Below are 22,079 nucleotides of genomic sequence, written 5' to 3' on the forward strand. Positions count from 1 at the left end.
TCTTTATTTTCCCTTCTTTTTATAAAACTGAACCACAGATTCATTCATTCTGTGGTGTTTTTTTTTTTTTTGGTGGTAGGTCAGTGAAGTTGTCATGAGACTGAGCGACTGACTGATGGCTTGAGTTGGAGGAAGAGTGTTTCCGTTTCCGGGGTAAAGACGAAGGAGAGCGAGAGAGAGTTGTTGATGGATGTTGTTGAACAGCGTGAGATGGGATTGGCTGTGGACCGTCAGTGGTAGAGCGACGAGATGTTGGGAGGACGTCTCGTCGCTGGAAACTTAATCATATTCCGTGTGGACTTTAGACGGATAAAGATATCTAAAATCCGACTTTGATGAAAATGGCTGAGGGCCAAACAAACATGGCCAAACACTTTCACACCTTAGCTTTCAAAGCGGTGACAAGCTAGAGAGACATCAACATTTGCATTGCTGCTGACACGAGTCTTCTGTGATTAAAAATAAATAAATAAAAAAGAAGCAAAAATAATTGTTTTTCTTTTTTTTTTTTGTCAACAAATTGTATTATAATGCAACAATAAGATTACAACACAGTCATATCAATGTGGCTTTATTTTTCTTTTTCCTTCGAATCAAAATTCAAACCCCTTCCCTTAACCATTTCTTCACATGCTTTTCTTGGCAACAGTACACATGCACAAATAAACACTTGTTTGTTTACTCACACTGGCGGAAGTGTTTCAACATCATCTATTAAGAAGCACACATAATTGATGTTTAATTCTGGGGGAAAAAAAAGACAAAAATGTAAAAGTCATGTATCCAAGCAAGTAATAAAACACAGAAAATGTTTCCTTGTGTTTGAGTCTACAGTCACACCTCTATTTATTCATGACCTTATCATGAGTGAATTGAATAGAAATCTCCGCTCGTCCAGAGCAGACGTGGTCTGTTCAGCGGAGTGATTCTTGTCTGCTTCAGTCTGACATTTGGATCTCGCAGATGAAGAGAACTTTTTCTCCCCTAAGTGAGTTGTTGCTTGTAAAAAAAAAAAATGGCCCATTTCCACCCGGGTTCCTTCGGTGTGGATGAAAGCAGATCGGATCAAAGCCCCCCTGGTCTAATTTACCTGTTTGTGGCTAAAAAAAAAAAGAAGAGCCTTGTTAAGATTTTGCCTGCTCCTCTCCTGGGCGGCCGTGTCACCCAGAATGCACCTCTCCAGGGGTGATGTCCAAGACGTTTCATGCTGATCACACCCTCCACGTAACGACCGTCGCATTTCTCTCTGTGCTCCTACTTTATTTGACAGGCAACAAAAAGCAGCTTTTAAGCGTTCTGTCAGCTCCTTGTCCATCAAGGAGAAGCAGTTAGACACTCCTCTGGTCTGTGCAGTGTCTTTTTTTACACTCCGTGTACATTAGCCGATCCCACTTACTCTGGAAATCCATACCTGGGTGCTGCAAGTGCCATTATCACCTTGCTGAAATAGACTTGTGTTAACAGGCAGGTGACAAAAACAATTGTTTTAGGGAGCAGCGTTGTACTCGGGGGCAGGTGGAATTTTCCATCTTGATGACTCAACTTCTAGCAATCCTTTCAGTTTCCTCATCGTGGCTATTGTTGTAATGCTTTGTTTTTTTTACTTTATGGTACTATCTATCTATTTTGAAAGATTGCACAAAATGTATTAAACCACATTTGACAACAGTGTTTCTTTTTAAGCTAATTTTAAGAAAAAAGGACGGGGTAAATACACGTTGCAGGTATATTCCAAAGAATTACGATATTTTTCCCCCCGAATACTGTATCTATGAATAGCACTGTATCGATGTAATGTGTGTGTGTATATATATATATATATATATATATATGCATGCATGCATAAAAGTATTATTATTGCTTTTATTCATAGTTATTTTACAGGTTATATTTCAATAGTGTCTGTTTATTATTATTTTTTCCCATACATTCATTTACAATTAACACTCAAATATTCAAAGCATTTATTCAGCTTTTAAAGCTGATGTTTGGACCTATTTTGGCTTTTTAAAAAAGCATGACTGTGGTGACGTCAAGTTAATGATTTTTCTCTCCATCTTACTGTAACTCATGTGCATCTACTAATGCACGTAATAGCATTTAATGTTTGCAGTGATGGTTTTTGTAAAATTAAGTTCTTTAAAAGAAACAACCTATCGTTGTTCCTACAATATTGTTATATATCGTCTTGTCTATATGTATGCTATTGCCAGATTCTTGCCAATACACAGCCCTATTCCCGATTATATATACAACACAATCTTAATGAGTTGGTTTGACTATCTTAGAAGTTAATAAAATGTTCTGTTCTACTTTAATTTTAATATAATAAGAACAATCACGCATCGAAATGAGTGGAAGTACAGTCGGTGGGAGGAGTTGCAGGTGGCAGTAAAATCCTGTTAAAAGTGTCTTTATCGGCTACCTGCTGCTGTCACGTTCTGTGTATTCATTCATCTGGTGTTTGGCTCGCAGCAGGAGGCCCAATCCTGGCTCATGGACTCGTGGAGCCTTTAAATCAGTGACCTTTGAGACAATCAGAGGTGCCCCGGCTACAGCAAGTGTTGAATGGAGAGAGTTGACGGCCCCTGGGTCCAGATGCATGCTGCCTCCCGTGGACTGCATCGGTCTGATGCAAACAATGTGCCTGCTCTTTGTCCTCGGAACAATTAATACATCTGTGGCTTTGAATTAATGGTGAAAGGAGAAGAAAAAAATCTTTGCTACAGGTTTTTTCATCAATAGCCAAGTTAGGTTTTTATTTTCTAACTTTTTTGTCCTTATTAACATCATTTGTGACAATTTGTTGTTGCTGAGAAGCATGCTGCCTGTTTTAAGACGTTCTCGCAACAATGATTTACCTTTTTACAATTTGGTATATTTATAGTTGACTTTAGTGGTCGAGGGAGTGCACTTGCAATTAAACTAGACTCGGTTAGACCACTTCTTGGTTATCAGATTTTTTTTTTTTTATGAATCTGCTGTTGATCATTATCTTATTTCTTTTGTAAGCAAACAGGAAATTATCCAAACTCATGTTTGGGACCCATCTGTTCCCTCATAATTGAAAATGTAAATGCCTAAAGAGTCATGGCTGAGGTCACGTTTCATTTTGACTGAAAGATTGTAAATAAAAGTTGTGATGAACTATTCTTAATTTCGCTGACCCCTGGAAGCGACCTTGGATGGTCCCAGAGGGGGCTTTTTACTCACAAAGGAGCTCTGCTTTAACCGCCTTCTGTTGTATCTGAAGTCGGGGGTTTGTCTCCGGCTTCTGTTTCAAGGACTCTTTGATTAGAAGCACAGCGGAGCAGCTGAATGAATGTGGAGCAGACCCCCCCCCCATACACCCCCTCATCCCTGTTTTGTTGCTGGTTCTTTCACCTAAAGAGCCCACGTAATGGAGAAAAAAAAAACAAGTGCCTCCAGTTGTGGAGACGATCACGTGTTGATAACCGGATATAATACTGCGCAGATGTGTGAACGTTTTCTAGTCTGCTTCCTGGAGAGTTGATGTAATCGAAGCGCTGCCTCAGTTATAGATGTAATTATGAGTGAAGACACTCGGGAGCGCCAACTGCAGGAGAGAACGAAATCCCCCCTTTCCATCAAAACCCCTCCCCTCAGCCACACGGTGGTCCGTAGACGACTAGAGGAAAAAAAAAAAACTGGAAGGAATATAAAATATTTAGAGAGACTGGTCGTCGCAGTCGCGTGAGGGTGAAACAGAGGGGAAAGAGATGTTCTTATCTCCTCTCCATAAGATGTATTTTCTTTCCATGAAGAGCAGAAGGAGGTGGAGCTCTGTTGGGGGATGGTGTGTGATTGTGTGTGAAAAGACCGGTTGAATGGGAAGTCGAGAAGCGAGGGATCAGTGTCGGCTTGAGACACAGGTTGTTACCGTACCTCTTCTAACAAGTGCCGAGAGATTAAATCTGTGGCTCCGTCGAAGTCACGGCAGAAGTGGCGAGATCGGTCGTCTTCACTTAATAACCCTCCGTTTCCATCTGTGTGTGTCTTGCAGAAGCTGGCTGTCAGAACTTGTCCGGTAGGGACGACCAAGCCACTGTCGCTCATCAAATCTCCCAGCCAGGGCATCTCCATCTCCGTGGTGCCGGCCAAGACCCCAGTTACCATGGTGACGGCACACATCAACGGACAGAAGGTGTCGAGCGCAGAGCCGCTGCAGACCTCACCCATCAACCTACAGACCGGTGGCAGGGTGACGCCCGTCGGAGTCCACCTACCGTTCAGCAGCAGGAGGGCAGAGCTGCCTCCCTCACAGGTATCACCATAGAACACGTCATCAGACAAATATGCCGTTTGTGCTGCTAGTCACTGTTGAAGAGTGAGTTTGTAAAGTTTTACACATGCCTTCACTGCTGGTTTTTAGGTCTAGAAGTTCTGAACTGGTTTATCATTTTTAGATATTAGTTTTGGAATATAGTAAGTAAGTAAGTAATTTTTATTTATATAGCGCTTTTCCAGACCAGGTCACAAAGCGCTTAAACAATCAAAACAATATTCAATAAAGTATATACTTTAAAGGGCAAGATAAAACTGATAACGCAACAGATACTGTATATTAACATGGAAGGTAAGAACATTTAATTTAGAGTGGTTCAGAAGTTTTTTTTTAAACTTTGTATTACATTTGAATAACCTAATTGAACATTAGTACTTTTTTTCTACTTACTAAATAAAAATCAATTTAAATATGTTCTACTTCTCTACTAATTCACCTGTTTATGGCTAAAAACTTGACCAACTAGTTCAAGGATGGGGAAATTAAATAACATCATATACAGTGAAAGTTTGAGCCAAAGGACAGAAGGGAAGAAATAATATACCATAATATGCTGTATAAATAAAATAGAAAAAACAGAAAAAGATCAGATGGTTTGAGAAGGGACATTAAAAAGTGAAAATTAATCCAAATAAAGTTTATTTTTGCACTGAATATAATTCTAAAAACATTTATTTCGATTTAAATCATAAAATACCTATTCAGTCTTAGACTTGTAAGTTATAAACTGATGATTCATTCGCCAGTTTTTTTTTGTACACCTCAATAATCGCGTCTCAATTATGATTATTAATGACGTGTAAAACAATTAGCATGGTGACATACACAAGATCTTCTGGAACATTAACTTTGTTGGAGCGGGGTCCAGAGGAGGCAGACTCTGTGCTTCAAAGATGGCGGCTCCTTCCCTCCTCCTCTCAGCTGCTGTTCAGTTTGAGGCAGCAGCACTTTGTCTCCTTCACACTCAGTATTCAGCACCAGCACCTCCTCGCAGCACACGGGCCTGATCCCGGTTTCACCTCCACACTCCTACTGTAACTGCAGAGAAGAGGGAGGGACCGGGGTCCGGCTGCAGGGGCTTCCTTGATCTGCTGACACTCCAGTACAATCTGACCAAAATGTTTCTGATGATCGATCAAAGCTCCAGGAAAACTTGGGCAGAACTTGTAAAAAACTCTATATGAAGTTAAGAATGACATGCGCTGCTGATTTCACTGAACTATCCAATTAAAATGAATCTTAAAATACCACAGGGAGGCGCTGATCTGAGGGCAGCATACGTTATTAGACACTTTTCTGAAGAAAATGAACATGAACTTTGGACTGCTGCATGTTATAATCGATACATCTTTAGACTAACGTACTATATATCCCCACGATGATGTATCCAGCATCATTTTTTTAAAAGCACCCACACAGATGAACTTGTGCCACTAGATTTTTAAGTTGGAAAAGCTTCACGAGGATATTTACTTCCTTCTTCTGGTCGCCCTTGTTCCGTCTCTGAGGGAATTAAACGTTCCTCTAAGTGTCCTGGAGAATTTCCGAGTAGGATCTCAAGAGTCTTGACTTTCCCGATTAGCCGATGTTGCCATGGCAACTGTACTCCACGTCCGTGTTGCTCCGAGTGAACAGTGACGACCTGCTGATTCATCGATCACCTGATCGACTGGGAATCGTCATGCGCAGCACATCAGTTTTCTCGTGTTTGATTAGGTATTTCAGAGACTTTATTTTGAAGTTTCACTCAGTTTGACAAACGTCTGTGTTTAGTTTCTGTGAGTTTTCTCTCAGCAATAAATCCATAAACACATGATATCTAGGTGGTATCTTGTCCAGAGTGTCTTCTGCATACTTGTGTCTGAAACATGTTTTAAATCAAGCTGGATTTTATTTACCTATAAAAACACTGATGTGTGGTCAAATTAAATTGTACATTTTTATGAAATTACTTTAAATGTCACTTGCCAAGTTTGACAAAAGTATTGATTGTTGACATTTTTTTATAACTGAAAATGCATCAACAACTCAACTTTTAAGTATTAACAACAATTTGTTTATGAACAATTGAGCTTCTTAATTGAAAAGTACTCACTAAACTTGACAAACCTGGAGAGTTTCTGCAGCTGAAGGCGAGTTTTTCAAGTCTGACATGTTCACCTTATTGAAGTCTGGAAAGCACGTAAGAGTGCTGGTCTGGGATCAGTTAACGGGTAGTTTTGGTTACAAACAAAAGGGATACAAACATCAGGTATGTCCAAGGTTGCAGCCGCTCACATGAAGGAGGAAGAGGACGAGGCCTCCTGAAGCGAAGCTGCTGAGGTTCGGAGGAAAAGAGGCAGCAATTAGGAAAATGAAAGCTCTCACTGCAAGAATTTCATCTGTGCAGTTGCCATGGAAACAGGCTGCTCCCCCTCCTCCTTGCCGAGCGGCTACAGATCAACACAAAGGAGCCGAGAGATTTTCACCGAAGGAAGAGCGTCAGTGTGTTGAGCTGAGGAGGGGGAGGAGCAGAGAGCTGCACTCTTTTTTCATCAGACTCTTTTACCTGAGCAGGTGAAGCTCAGTCCCTCTCCTCACTCACCGTTGGAACTCATCTGCCTTCACTTTGAGACAAAGTTCTTTAAAGGTCGGAAACAACCACTGCTGGTGCTTCTACTTCTTGAACTTTACCACAAGACAGCAGCTGAGAGTTGCTTTTATGTTGCTGCCACAACTGCCCTGACTAGTCAGTAAAATTAAACAGCTAGTATAACAGGAGCACTAACTTGTACTGCAAAAATACTACTTAGAATTATTTTGCATTGTTGTTATTTTTATCATTATTCAATGTATTACTTTTTTTGTTGTTATTTTGTAAAATGTATATTTATTATTTTTGTAACTTTCTGCTGAGACAATTCAAATTGAATACTTTTATTTGTTACACAGTGAAGAAATTGAAGTTGTCAGAGCATCAATTTCACAGACCATAATTAAACCTGCATACATATCAGTTAACACACTTTACACATATTTAAAATAACAAAAATAGCATAAATCATAATAACAAACTGTTCATAAATAATAATAATAATAATTTATTACAATATAAAAATGTATAGTAGTAGTGAAAAACATTTAACAATACAAATACAACAATAAACAAAAGTAAAGTGCAGAAGTTATATAAGTTATAGTTATATAAGTTCAAAACTTATACATTAACTTGTGTTTAAAGCCTTTAACAAAAACTAGATCTTATCAAATGATTTCTTCCTGAATCCGTGATCAAATATTAAACCTTGAAGCTTCAAATGTGACTCGGTCTGAAGCTGAACAAAGAACTCCGAAACGACCTCCAGTGACCTTTGGTCCGTCCCCAAAGACGTGTAATCACGTCATGTCGGCGCTGTTATCTTTGCGCGTCCTTCACGCCGTAGTTTGTTCCTAATGTTATTGTCACCGAGCGTGATGGACACACTCGCTGATCGACAGTCGGAGGAACATCTGTAAACACCGGTGAAGGTCAAACTTCAGATTAAAAACGATGACCTGGCCAGAGGACGTTTGGAGGGAAGGCGTGAAATGAGGAGAGGAAGACAAACATCCAGGTTCATGGATGTGGCGACTAGAAAATGCTCTTAAATCATACAATACTAATAATTTTGATTATTACATATTGATATATAACATTTTAGCAGCAACTTAAACTATAACAAATTTCTCTATCGCACCTGACGAGAAACATGTTGATTTTACAATAAAAAAAGAGTTTAAGCTGAACGTGTGGTGATGGTTGATCGATCTGATCAATGTTAAATCACTTAGATCGGCGACGGCAACAGTCGGTTAGTCCAGTAAACAAACTGCTGGAGATAAAAACCCTTGTTAGTTTGACGGCGCAGCTAACGAGGTTGAGAGGATTTACCTCCAACTTTAATTAATTGTTGGTAACAAGATCAGCCGGCGAGCTGAAACTTGAGTGGGATTAAAACTCCTGCAGGGTGATCGCTTTAAAGAGATGAAGCAGTCGCCGAGCGCTCGTGGTCACTCTGAGCGCGTGCTCGATGCCTGGTCATTCCAACGGACCAGTTTTGTGTCTGATTATTTGAGTATTTGAGTTCCTCTGAACTACATGGCACAGCTTCCCACGTTTTGAAATTAAGACACAAAAGAAAAATGACTTGTGGAGTTAATGTTGCGTTCATGTGTCCCACAGATGCTGGGAACTCTCGCCGCTGTGCCCATCAAGGTGCCTCAGGTCAGCTCTCTGCACCGACTGGCAGGTCAAGCTGCTACTGTGCTACCTCAGGTAACTTGGACTGCTTAAGTGGGAGACTTTGTTTGCAGCGGAAACTTTATAGTGTTGTTTTTGTCCACCATTTACAACTTGATGACCTGGGAAAACAATATTCAGTTTCATACAGATAATAACAACATAGTCAAGGTCAAAAGGTCAACTTGTAGTGAAGTTGGACTGTATTTGTAAGTTCCTGAAACTCCATGGGAGAACAAATCGACTAGGCCTGCGTGATAAATCAATAAGGAGTTGCAAAATAAAGTAAAAAATGTCTCTGCCAAAAAAAGAAAACAGTCAATGCACATTAACTCAGTGTTCCCAGACCCCTGGTGAGGAAAAACAAACAATTTATGTAGTTTATGTTCTATTAATTATCACTGTCTGGAATGTTGTTTTGTTTGAAGTCGCATTAGTAAACCTGTGAAAATGAGTGAAACACAAACTCTGTGATTTATTTGACTGTTTTTATCTGAATATATTTCGAGATTAAACCTGCTGGGGTGTCCAACTACATAGTAATGATTATGGTGCTTTCAAGAACGTACGACAATTGAAATTTCCCCCAAAAAAACCGCAGAATAAAACGGAATAAATAAAATAAAACCACAAACTTCAAAAAAAATGGAAATAGTTTTGTATCGTTTTATATTTTACCATCAGATCAATGAAGAGTGGATTTAAAAAAGCGTCATGATGATGATTTATTTCCCAGCCCTACTGTACAATGGCCATTCTTTTGAGGAGAATCTGCTCCGAAAGATAAAAGCTGTTCTCTTTCTCGTGGACCTCCAGGTCAGGCCAAAGACCCAGATCCCCGACAGCCTTCCCCACAGTCCCTGCCAGGAGCTGCAGCCGCTCAGCCTGCAGAGGGCGACCGCAGTGGTCAGTCCCAGGAGTCAGGGGGCCACGCTGCCCACCGCCAACAGCACCTTCAGCCCCGACCACCAGCCCAACGGCCAGAGCGCGGCCGTGTCCACCTCGACGCTGACCGCGTCCGGCGGCCAGGACTCCAGCAGTCCAGCACAGCACGCCTCGGCGGGAGCCGGTGTGGCGTACGCCATCATCGCCACCACGCCCGCCACCAGCAACGGCGTCTCCACGGCGAGCGAAGCCGTCAAGGTGAACACACTTGAAATGTTTTTATTCTCCATTTGGCCTTTGTTTGTTTTCTTTTGTATTTAATGTTTAAATACTGCAATTTAAATGTATACGATAAACAATGTGTATCTTTCTGCAATTGATTTTCCTAAATTGTATTTCTCTTCAAAACAATAAAAGAAAAATGTCATTTTATTACATCTTCAAATGTCATGAGATAAACACACTTTTCTACAGCATTAACATCCTATTTATTTATTGTTCAATGTCCATCAGTGCTATTATATAATAATGGTTATGTAGTTAAGTTGCCTACCAGTGTTGTAAATATAGAAAAGGTCGTGACCCCTGACAAAAACTCTCTCTAGAATAACTTGCTCACCTGAGTCTCTTGCTGTGTCCTCAGGTGATCATCATCCAGCCTCAGACTCCCACCACCAACGAGGGCTCCCCCGCGGACCCTCCGTCGCAGGAGGCTCCGGTCGCCACGGCGCCCCCGTCCGAGCTCAAAGACGAAGAGGACCCCGAGGTCAGTCTCACCTGTTTTTTTCCCCATCAAACAGATCTTAACAATCTTCTCTCTCGATCAGAAAATTGCCTTCATGGTCTCGCTGGGCCTCGTCACCACGGAACATCTGGAAGGTGAGTGGAGGTCACGTGATGGAGCTTAATCGAGTGTGAACGGTGATGAACTGAGACGATCAGGAGCCACAGTTCCTTCAATGTCAAGTGGCGCCACCATCTGGTGGTGGAGCACATTGTCACACAATGTCAAACATGAGTGTGTGGTTCTGAACAGAGATCCAGTTGAAGAGGCAGGAGAGGAAGAGGAGGAGCACCGCCAACCCCGCCTACAGCGGCCTGTTCGAACCAGAGGTGACTTTCTCACCCCCAGTGAACCCCAACATTCAAACACTCTTGACTAAATTGACCCTCACGCTCCATAACTCTGTTGTTTCAGCGTAAACGTCTGGCCTCGCACTACCTGAACAGCTCCTTCTTCTTGTCAGCACGAGGTGAACATGTTACTCTTTTTGTGTTGAATATCTTCATCTCGCTCGTGTCTCCGTCTCACGACCTCACGGTGACATAAGTAGAGAAAGAATTTCCCTCCAGATCAAAGGAACACACGTCCAGTAACTTGTATGTTTCCTCTAACACGTGTCCGTCCGCAACTAACTCTGCTTCTGCTTCGTCCACATGCCAGACTCTGAGGACTTCTGCTGGAAGGTAGGTCACATGACCGCTGCTGCACGTATTCATGCTTGAGTTTCGCCGCTTTTTCTTTCCCCCTCTTGTCGCTTTGACACATGAAAGATGGATGGTAGAAATGTCTCAAATAGGCAGGCAGTTTGTTTTATTCACCATCGTATGACGTCTTCTTTTCAACGATTCTCTATTCAAGGTTGAAACACAGACATTCAACATGTTTGTTCTCGTTTTATTACATCTTTAGCAGTCGTAAAGCATATTTGTGACTCTCCTCGACTCCCAATGATGAGCTCGATGGACCTGCTTACGCGTTTATTGAGCAGGAAAAGGACATTTTAAAAAGACGTACGAATACAAACATTCTCAAGACAATACAGCTCTTAGCTTCAAGAGCTGAAGCGCTGCTACGTCGATCATGCTCTCAACACGTGAGCGTAAACCATAATCACGAGCTTCACAATCTGAGAATAATCAAACTCTTTGGCCGATTCGAGTGGATCAAGAGTAAACCTTGAAAATCCACACGGTCGGGGAGACGGACGAGAAAAAACGGCTTTAAAAACATGTGCTCTTGTGTGGGTATGTCAATAAAAACACTTCTCTAGAAACCCTTTTTAATCAATTCTAACATTTATGATATATTTACTTATACTATTTTTAACTTTTATCAACCAATTTAAAATAAGACAATAAGGCATTACATTTGAAATACTCCTGATGGTGGTCATAATATATTTACTACATTTTCTTGAAAGAAAGTATAAAGTCTGATATTATCTTTTCATTCTTTGAGGCTTAAAAGTCTTCACCGTCATCAGTTGTACTCTCGTTACAATGTTGACATCCAAACTACACTGTTCCTTATCTTATCTTAAATCTTTAAAGGTCACAATATCAGTGTGTAATGGGTTTGATTTTGAGCCAACCCTTTGGCGGGGACTTGAGTCAGACTTGTGATTTAGCCTCAAAATAATGCTGACAGAACGTGACATTAAGTATCTTTGTTAAATCCATGACATATCAAATGTATTTTGTAAAACAAATCTTGCTTTAAAGTAGTTTGTTTTTTCTTTTCTTGAAGCATCATTTTGGGGCAAAATATTTCACTTGATTCCCTTAACGTTTTGACGAGTGTCATGTGACCTCCAGGACGACATCGAGCATGACGACCACTGTTCGGTGTGTAAAGAGGACGGCGAGCTGCAGACCTGCCACAACTGCCCCCGAGCCTTCCACCCCAACTGCCTCAACCCGCCGCTCAAAACCCCCCCCAGAGGCTCCTGGTACTGCCCCAAGTGTCAGAAGAAGGTACTGCGAGTGAATCTGCCTTCACAAGTTTAGTGGGAAACGTTTGCAACATGGATGACGTTTTTTTTTTAAACTCTGCAGGTTCTGAACAAGGAAAACATGTCGTGGCCTCAGAACTTTGTTCAGTCCTACGTCACACACAAGACGGGTGAGAATGACACTTAAACACGTTTGTCGTAGGTTGTTGAAGCTGCTGTGCTGAAGGTGTGTGTGTGTGTGTGTGTGTGTGTGTGCAGTGCGTCAGGAAGAGAAGCGGCGGCTGCTTCGGAAAAACACGGAGCTGAAGAAGGAATGCTCACATCTGGAAGAAGAAGACAAGAAGCTCAACGAGACGCTGAAAGTAAGTCTGAGAAAGAGACTCTTCAGGACTTCAGAATTCCGCTAAATTATTCTAAACAAGCTTTTCCACTGGAAAGATTACGTTGAACCCTCATCCTGGACTAGAGTGTCCAGGATGAGGGTCCATGAGAGGTCACAGAGGTCATGGTTCTGACGGAGTCGTTTTTTTTTTTTTTTTCTCCCAACAACTCGTCTCCCTGCAGGACTGCATGGATCTCCGGGAGAGACTCCTGGACCAGCAGAGAGACACTCAGGCGTCCCTGGACCGCCTCAAGTCGCTCATCCGACTCATCCAACGTGACCAGGTCATCCAGGTCACCATGACGACCACCGCCACCATCGCCGCCTCCCTGTTCTCCCAGTCCTGGATCAAACCCACCAGCACCGTGGCCGCCGGCCCCTCGGCCACACCCCTGCAGAAGAGCCACAGCCAGGACAACAACTAGCGCCCTCTGGCGGCCACACAACTCTCCTCAGAGTAATATCAAACCCCTCTGATGTGGAAACGAAAAAAGAGAAAAAAGCGACAAAAACTGAAGAGAGCCTATATCCTCCACTTCAAGTATTTTTTAAACCCAACACCTACAGTGCTTACGAGATTTCTTTTTTTAAGTTATTTTCTATTTATTCATGTTCTTGGCCTTAATGTATTTATGACTCGAGTTAGACGACAGTGCTGCCGCAGGAACACCAGAGTCCAAAAAGACATTTCCCTTTTTTTACACCCAGGTACAACCATTGTTCTGCGAATAGTGAGAGAGAACGTTAGCTAGCGTAGAGGCGGCGGCGGCTGTACAGCGATTATATCCGAGTAGATGTTTGTTCTCGTTCTCCTGCGAACAATGTTTTTGCCATAAGAATTCAGGAAATGTTTTTTCATCCTTTATGTAAACGCATACGAGCCTTCAAACAAAAAAAAAAAAAACAACAAACAGAGAATAACTTTTTTTCAGTATTAATATAGTTAAAGTCAAAGAAAAAAGTATTTAAGATGAAAACTACAGAAATTAGCGTTTCTAGAGGAGATTTTAGTATTTTCATGCTGATGCCTGTTGATACGTGTACGTTTGGAGTATTCCAGGAGTCACTGTACATATGTTGTATTATCTTCTTCGTTATCATCATCATCGTCATCAGCGTAGGTTTTTTTTTTACTTGATTTTATTAACCCGGGTCAGCCCAACGAGACGAGATGCAGAAACCAAAATACTCGACTTTAAAAATGACAGTTTGCTTCCATTTTAAAATATAAAGTCAACAACTCAAAAGTCAAGTGTACCAACAACGGTTTTTACATCTTTTTCAAATACCTAGTCATTGATTTTTCTCTATTTCATGGCGTTTACTGCAGCAAATAAAGCAATTTCCTGTGTTGAAGCACAACAAAAATGTAAATGAATAACATTTGTTGGAAAACTTCATTAATCAGCTCCAATTGTTTTGTTAAAACCTAAAAAAAAAAGATTTATTTCCCTCTCAAATCATGTGAATTTATGGGACACCTTGTACAACGTAAAAAAAAAAATGCTGACATTTGCAGTTTTTTGTACTTCTAAAAGTCAAGTGAACCAAATCTTCTTGAGTGTTTAAAGTAAACCACAGACGTGGCAGCACAACGACTCCATCATCGTGTTTCAGCTTATTTTTGTTTCTGCATCTTCACAGAAAACAAGGTTTTGTAAAACTGCTCTGGTTCGGCGGCTGCACTCGACGTGTGGCGACGCCCCCTTCTCATCCCTCTTTTCTCCAGTATAGAAAATATGCCAAAAACTCTCATTTTTGTACTGGGACTGCTCATCGATCAAGTGTCTATAGTGCTCATGTCTCTCCCTGCCTCTTTTGTATGTTTTGGTTTTTTTTGAAGACGAGCCGTTGATCTGACAGAAGAACACTGCCTCAAGAACAACTGGTCTGAATCCAGGGTTTCACGTCTTTGTCCTCTCCTGACACCCAGTCCCAGATGAAGTGTCAAAAACTGCAATTTTACTTCTTCTTTTTTTTTTTTTCTTTCATTAGAGTGTTGGACCAGGAGGTGGCGCCGTCCTGGTTTCTTTGTTCCCGCCAAAATGTCACGACCGGGACGACGCCACCTCATCCTGCGTTTGTCTCGCTAGTCTTCCTGCTGGTCCAGAGAGGTTCAGTTTCAGGAGGAGATTTAGTTGTTTTTTTTTAAATTGTATTCATTGTCCTGTACTCCCTCGCTCACACACACAATAACACACACACACACACGGACACACACACACCAGGTGCAGCTCTGCCACCTGTTGACGCACAAACTAGAACAAACAAGTCAGAGAAATGCCTTTATCGGAGTAGGAGAAGGGTTCTTTAGGAAACACTCCCTGAACAGACGCGTTCGTTGGACTCGGTCATCAACCATTCACCTGCTCTCACCCCAGACCGAGCGCCTCGGGAGCGATGAGGGTCGAGCAGATGAGAAGGAAGGTTTAGAAACTTCGGGCTTCGACTGAATCGGACTAAATCGTGATCCTATCGTTCATCTTAGAGCAAGAGATTTAATCTCAGACTTCCCTGGTCATCAAAAAGCCAGGAGAGAAGTGTGCAACACATCTTCACCCTCCAAATGACCCTCCAAATGACCCTCCAAATGACCCTCCAAATGAAGTGTCCAACTAGCTAACTTACCAATGCTAGCGCTACAAGCTAACTTTGCCTAATGTACAGTGAAGCAATCCGACCACCAATAACTCAAGTTTAGAATTCGCTATTGAATGAAGATTATAGTTGACTTTGAAACCAAACTTGTTGTTCGCACACACAAATGTGTGCGAGTCAAATTCCTGGAGTGCATTAAAGGGTTTCTTTCGGTGGCAGCAGATGAAGCCGAGTCCACGAGCGCCTCTGAGCGACGACCAGCAGCATATTTGCCTTTTCAAGCAAAAAGAAAAAAAAGAAAACAACAAAAAAAAAGAATAAATCATAATCAGCCCCGAGTCTCTCTGAGGGACTCGACGCCGGCTCTAGATATCAGAATGTACATGTGCTCCATATCCACACTCACCTGTGACCGCAGGTGTTGAGAAGCATCATATCTGCCTCCTCCTCCTCCTCCTCCTCACCTGTTTCTAGACTCTTCTCCGGGAGAAACTGTGCAGTGCTTGAACAGATCTATTTTAATACATGACACAACATTTGAACAAATAAGAACATTTTTATATTCTTTTATCAAGGAGCAAAAAAAAAGAAAAAAAAAAGAAGAAAACATTGGAAATTTTTTTTATGGTTTGCCAGTTCTGCTTTCTGACTTCTAGCTTGCGACGCCGACCCGTGTCACGCGCGCCGGCGTTTAGATGGAACTGAAACTGTGTGTGGAAGTAGAAGTTTGTTTGTCGTCGACGCGGGGACTGTCCAGTGGATAGTGTGTATAGGAAAGTGTTTGTCTTAAATATGCCAATGTAGTTCTTTTTCTTCTTTAACGATGCATTAAAAACGAGTCGGTCGATGGAAAGTTGGTTGATGGTTAAAGAGTAGTCTCACTTTTTTGTACCAAGTTCTTACAAAAAAATGGATTCATTAATAAACAAATGTCAAGAAGAAAGCGGTCATCTGGGTTTATTTTTACAATATATTGTGTAAGAGTTATTAATCCTTTGATATGTGTGATATGAGAATTGGGATCTTCTATCAAGATTGGAACCAGCAACTCTTCACTAGTGTGGGACCAATGTTTTGGTATTTATTGTGTAACTTGGGAAACGCAAGACAAAAAACACAAATGATGGAACTCTGGATCAGCAAGAGGAGACAAGAAGGAAACTTCTTCGACAAAGATGGCCGCCATTTCTTTCAATCAATCTTTATTGACTTTAACAGTCAGAAAGGCCACTTGGAGGACACATTGGTCACAGATGTGTAACATTCACGTGCTGCTTTGTTTGGTAAATATTAGGTTTGGATTATAAAAAAATCTAAAAATATTTGCATTTTTTAGTGGCACAATAAACAGTTCTTCAAGAGTCCACTAGATGGCAGTAGAAACATTGGTCATGACGAGCTACAGCAGAAATACAATTTTTTTTTTTTTTTACAAATTAAGGCTTAATTAAAATGATTAAGAGATACATTTATTAGTTCGTTTTTTAAATAACACTAATACACTTGAACACAAGGTTCACTAAAAACCATCACTAATATAAAAAATAAATACATTGTCAAAGAACAGCAGACGAGTCAGAAACTAGGATTCATTCAGCCTGTGATGAAGAAGACTAGTTCAACTATTACAGAAGAATACTGTGACTGAGGAGTCCCATCAAAAGTCTCGAGACAAGATTCAAGTTCGACATGATCCAGTTGTGAAGTATTAAAAAAAAACCTGTCGAAGCACATTCAGCAGGAATGTTCAGAACATGAGCAGCAGGGGGCGCCAGAGACAAGCGTGCTTCGGTAGTTCCCGCTCGTCAGGGCAGCACCTGCGAGGGGGGGCAGCGGGAGCTGAAGATGGTCGGGTAATGCTCGATGAGGATGTGGGTGAAGATGTTGATGGGGGTCAGGGCGCTCAGAGCGATGGAGCCCTGGCGGGGCCACACCAGGTTGACCCCGAACACGCAGGCCAGGTTCGAGGCGCTCATCTTGTTGACGATGCTCTCCTGGGACACCTGGGGAAGGAGGACACGTTACCATGGCGACCCACCTCCAGAGGGAGGACAGGTGATCAGAGGGGTCAGGCTCACCGTGTGGAGGAAACACAGCAGGTACTTGGCCACCACGAAGTTGAGTTCAGGTAAACCTTCCACGATGTGTTTGCACCTGGTGGCTCGGAGGCTGCTCTCCACACCTGGAACACAGCACCAGGTTTCACCAGGACTCTTGCAGCGAAAGAGGAGGCGACTCACTGAGCAGCTCCAGGACTTGGCTGTAGACCCTGAAGGTGAGCAGAGGCTCGGGCAGCTCTCGGAGGAAGGTTTTCAGGATCACCGCGGGAACGTGGACGTTGGAGTAGAGGTCAAAGTTCACTGGTTTCCCTGGAGAAATGACAGCAGAAAAAAGTAATTCAATCTTAATATGAAACTGGTTATTTTGCCTATTCCTTAACAAGGTCACTTGGAGCTAGAGGTCATCCCAGTTACCCTGGGTGACAGGGGTCGTTAAATGACTTGGCGAGTCAGAATTTGCGAAGAGACTCACCGAGGTTGTAGAGCTTCTGGACGTCCTTGATGATCTGAACCTGAGCAGAGCGTCGGAAGATGCCCTCGGTCTGGAGACCTGAGAAATCAGAAAAATAAAGTTCCAAATGGCATAAATAAATACAATAAACAAACTAAAGTTGACTCATGTCTGTCTTTATTCTGATCATCGTCACAGTCAGAAAGTGTTCTGACTCACTGAGAGCACGAAGACGCCCTCTGCTGGTCAGACTCGAAATCACTTGATTTACCACTAGTTTCTTTCAAATATTTTTCCATCACAAATTTAAACGAGAAATAAATAAAAATGTTGAATCTTAATTGTTTTACTAACTGCATGTTATTTCATTCATATCGACTGGAGGCGACATGATCCGTTTTCCTGCAGTAATTCACATGTTTGAATCGATATGTTTGTCAGAAACGTACCTTTGTCCTTCAAGAACATGACGGTCTGGAACACGACGGGCGGGATGATCATGGCTCGGTTCTTCTCCCGGAGGCTGTGGAGGTTCAGGTGTGACACTCAGCATAAGCGTAAACGTCTCGCTCACCAGTACTCTGGACACTCACTACTGCAGACTGACTCCGAACTGCTGCGAGGGCAGAGGAGGTCGTGGTGGAGGAACCTTCACCGCAGGAGCAGGACCCTCCTTCTGAGCCGCTCGCAGCTTCTCGTCGTGTCTGTCGGGATCAGAGAATACAAGCCAAGAAATCTCAGTTTTCTTTTAAATATTGAGGTTTAATAAACTCTTGAATGAAACTAGTGTTGCTTAAGTATTTTATTAACTTATCACCTCCATCATGTGACACTTAATATGTTTTAATATATATTTAAATATATAATTAAACATTGATTATGAACAAAAACAAGAGTAAATGTTTTATACTTAATAAAACTCTTCACTAAAGTTTGGTAAAAACTATCATGGTGCGTTCCAAAGCATCACACAAATATAGATATAAATATTCAGGGGAAAACTGTAGTGAAATAAATGAACAAACAGAGAACAGTTTAAAAAAACATCTCAAGGCATCCCTAGATTATAAGATATTTATGTTACTTTCTGGACTATTTTAAACTTTAAACTCATGAGGTTGAGCTTCATAGTTATAACACAGTCAGGAGGACCTCCTGAGGGATCAATAAAGGTCAGGAGTTGATGCATTTTACTGTTGACTCTACAATGTGACAATATTTGACATTTATTTATTCATTACAACTACATGAAAATGTTGATTTAAACAAAACAAAAACTGGAATAATGACTTATAAATTAAACATGTCAACTAAAACTAGACTAAAGAGTGTGGACCAAACTAAACCAATAGAAACTCAAATGACAGCTGATGCAAAGGCTAAGATAAAACGAAAACAGGCGTAAAAAACAAAAACAACTAAACAAGGAGCTCAAACAAGCATGTGAACAATAACACTTTATAGGTTTGAAGAAAACGTCAAAACAAGAAAAGCCATTGAAGTTACCTGAGGACTTCAGGTGGGATTGTTAGCTGGTCATAGTTCAGGTGATCTTGGAGTTCAGCCAGATAGTTCACGTACGTCAGCTTCTTCCCAAACTTGTGACTGAGAACCAAAGAGTCGAGTTAGTCGAGTCACTTCAGGATCAGTTTGACTCAAAACCTTCACCTGATCAGAGGCTTGAAAATGTTCCAAACAATTCGGATGAAGTTCGTGGGATGAACGACATAAAGCTTTTTCAGGTTCTTCTTGTATCTGCCGTGAGATCAAACACGAATGGAATCATTTCGTCGTCGCGTCGACAGTCGAAGACGCCGAAGGTGTCGTACTTCCTGTCGAACTCGCCGTACGCCTCTCGCAGCCAGCGGAGCGACGGCTTGTTGCTGCTCCTCACGCCGTAGTGGAAGTACACCAGGATGTAGTCCATCTCCACGTACTGGTCCAGCGTGAACTTCAGGTACCTGCAGAAGCAAAAAAAAAAAAAAAACACCCGCTCAGTTCAGGTCGTCGTCACCGGAACCTGTGCCGACCCGGACGTACTCCAGGAGGCGCTGGTGGTTCAGCTGGTGAGACGGCGGAAGGCAGCAGCTGCTGAAGGTGATCAACTTCCTGCCATAGTTGTCGTCACCTGCAATGAGACATGTGCGTCAACACGACCGAATACTTTATTTTATGATCAACATTCTCCTCAGACTGACCTGCGACCTGGATGATGCCGTGTCGGGCCACGTCGTAAAAGGGATGAGAAGAATCGGACGCAAGTGTCGTGGCTGGAGGAGGAGATGGACCATCGGGAAAATCTTCTTTTGCTTCCTCTTCTTCTTCCTTTTGAAGTTCTGTTTTTAGGTTTAAAAATCATTATTGTTCAGATACTCAGAAGCAGAGCTGACACTTCCTGGACCATTTCCTAATCTGATGGTGTATAAATAGCTGTTATCACAGGGGAAAAGTCACAGGACAGGCTTGTTCGGTCTCCCCCAGGAGGCTTTAGAAATAAACAGCAGTTCTGATAGCAGGGAGGAAATGATCTGCTTATCTGACAAAAGGCTGAATTTAGATGAAAGGTGAACAAACTGAGGACTGATGCCGTCACCGAGGGAAGGAGATTAACATTCCTGTCTTGACGGGATTCTCAAATATTCCTGGAAAACACCATGTGATGAGAAGCTGAACATTGACAGGAAGAGCGGGATTAGCGGTGATTCATCAAACACCACAGGATGTAATAGGGTGGAATTTCTTTGCCCACTCACCCGTGGACTGAACACTAAGCTGGGTGGCACGGGTCGGACCCGGTTTCACCCTGAGAAACTTTCCTCAATCAGTCAGTTGTTGCTAACGAAAAACGTACTACAATTCTATAATTAAATTTTAATTTCATTAAACATTTGCCACGACACATTCAAGTATGTCATCATATTTCTATTTAAGAACTTAATAATACTTTGATGTGTTGGGCTGCGACTTATACGATCATATTTGTGCTGTAGTTGTCTATATTCACAGCAGTGATAACTACATTTAATAGCAGATTAAATCATATATATTAATAGAATTTGTCGTGAATAAAAGTGTCTTTAGTGTCCAAAATTCACACATTAACAAAATAAAACATCAAGTTGTAGCAGGTGCAGTTTAGTGGAAACAAAAGTGTTTAACTTGTGTAACGTTTTGAAACATTTGAAACATCTTGTTTGTTCTCCTGGTGCTTTCGCTTTCCTCCAGGAACCCCCGTTTCCTTTCCCAGTCAATGAAAACTTTTAGCACAGTCATGTTGAACAACTACGACTTCCATTCAGAGCTTCTCCCCGTCAGTGTTGAAACAAGTATTAGTAACACTGATTCAAGTATTACACAACAGACAGTGTTTTAACTTGAGAGGAGACACGTTGAGACATCGTCAGATCTTCCCTTGAAGTATTGTATATTTTAAGTCACCTAAAAAATGTATTATTGACAACAAATGTGTTTTTTAAATATATCCAAGAGCTGTAAATAATAAAGGAGTTTGTTTCTATAAAGTAAAAGTTAAAAAACACTCACCTATTTCTGCGAGCTTCTCCAGGTCAGCTGTAGCCGCCATTTTCATCTGAAAAATAATAATAATAATAAAAACCATTAAACTATTTTAGTCCATAAAACTTCAGGGAAACACCAGCTTTACTGTCCGCGATCTACGGACGAACAGTTCAAACACACGTCATGAAATAAAACTATTGTTTTGTTTAAACAAGTTAACAACAGTTTGATATCAAACAACAACAGTTAGCATCAAGCTAACAAAAATCAATGACACAATATTTACACCTGCGACTTTTGACCGTCAAAGAAAGTACGTGGAATAGAGAAACACACGAGTAAAAACACGTTTTTAAATCTACTCACCATTGTCGCAGGTCATAGAAGATGAAGTCTCACCTGAGTGAGTCAGAGTCACGGATCCAACAGGTACGAGCTCGACTGAACTTCCACATTCTTCGGTGCGCAACGCGAGGGCGCATGCGCGCAGGAAAATAGTTAGTGAGCGGAGTTTTTAAATAAATCGTTTTTTTTTTTTATCATATATTAATAACTTGATAAAAACGACTTAATGTAGGCCAGTATTATCATTTATGTGTTATATTTATTTCCTTAATTTCTCTTCCGTTTTACCTCTTTCGTTGAGTTGTGGTTCGCTGTTTTATTTGAATGGAAAATATGGATTAACATATATATTTATTAATATTTGTGGAACATTTTTGGTTTAATACGTTACGATTATTGAATCCGTGGTTTGAATTAAAACAAAAAAAACGGTGTTAAAGTGTTTAAGTCATTATTATTATTTCTATGGATTGAACTAAAAATTAAATCATTGTAAACTCAAATATATCATACAAATTATTATACAAATGTTATACAACA

The 22,079-nt window shown here is 41.3% G+C and overlaps 2 protein-coding genes across 2 annotated transcripts in view; one reads left to right on the forward strand and one right to left on the reverse strand.

Moving 5' to 3' along the window:
• phf21b (PHD finger protein 21B) overlaps window positions 1–16,107 on the forward strand; it is a 49,741-nt gene extending 33,634 nt beyond the window's left edge. The window contains exons 3-14 of the mRNA XM_087786952.1: window positions 4,025–4,285; window positions 8,508–8,600; window positions 9,381–9,707; window positions 10,093–10,215; window positions 10,277–10,328; window positions 10,486–10,562; window positions 10,648–10,702; window positions 10,894–10,916; window positions 12,048–12,206; window positions 12,288–12,354; window positions 12,443–12,546; window positions 12,749–16,107. Of these exons, the coding sequence (XP_087643078.1) occupies window positions 4,025–4,285; window positions 8,508–8,600; window positions 9,381–9,707; window positions 10,093–10,215; window positions 10,277–10,328; window positions 10,486–10,562; window positions 10,648–10,702; window positions 10,894–10,916; window positions 12,048–12,206; window positions 12,288–12,354; window positions 12,443–12,546; window positions 12,749–12,991 (1,584 nt within the window). The 3' untranslated portion in view covers window positions 12,992–16,107. The remainder of the gene's footprint in view (window positions 1–4,024; window positions 4,286–8,507; window positions 8,601–9,380; window positions 9,708–10,092; window positions 10,216–10,276; window positions 10,329–10,485; window positions 10,563–10,647; window positions 10,703–10,893; window positions 10,917–12,047; window positions 12,207–12,287; window positions 12,355–12,442; window positions 12,547–12,748) is intronic.
• A 247-nt stretch (window positions 16,108–16,354) lies between these two features.
• On the reverse strand, window positions 16,355–21,656 carry LOC148083785 (rho GTPase-activating protein 8-like). Its single transcript, XM_087786947.1, has 13 exons — window positions 21,561–21,656; window positions 21,219–21,264; window positions 19,874–20,011; window positions 19,716–19,803; window positions 19,505–19,636; window positions 19,344–19,430; window positions 19,182–19,280; window positions 18,269–18,379; window positions 18,125–18,198; window positions 17,697–17,774; window positions 17,405–17,533; window positions 17,243–17,346; window positions 16,355–17,167 (listed from the first exon to the last, which is right to left on the reverse strand). The coding sequence occupies exons 1-13, from the start codon at window positions 21,561–21,563 to the stop codon at window positions 16,970–16,972; spliced, it is 1,287 nt and encodes a 428-aa protein (XP_087643073.1). The 5' UTR covers window positions 21,564–21,656; the 3' UTR covers window positions 16,355–16,969.
• Window positions 21,657–22,079: the final 423 nt, after the last annotated feature.

This window comes from Callionymus lyra, chromosome 3 (assembly GCF_982586985.1).
Source record: "Callionymus lyra chromosome 3, fCalLyr1.hap1.1, whole genome shotgun sequence".
Taxonomy (NCBI): Eukaryota; Metazoa; Chordata; class Actinopteri; order Syngnathiformes; family Callionymidae; genus Callionymus; species Callionymus lyra.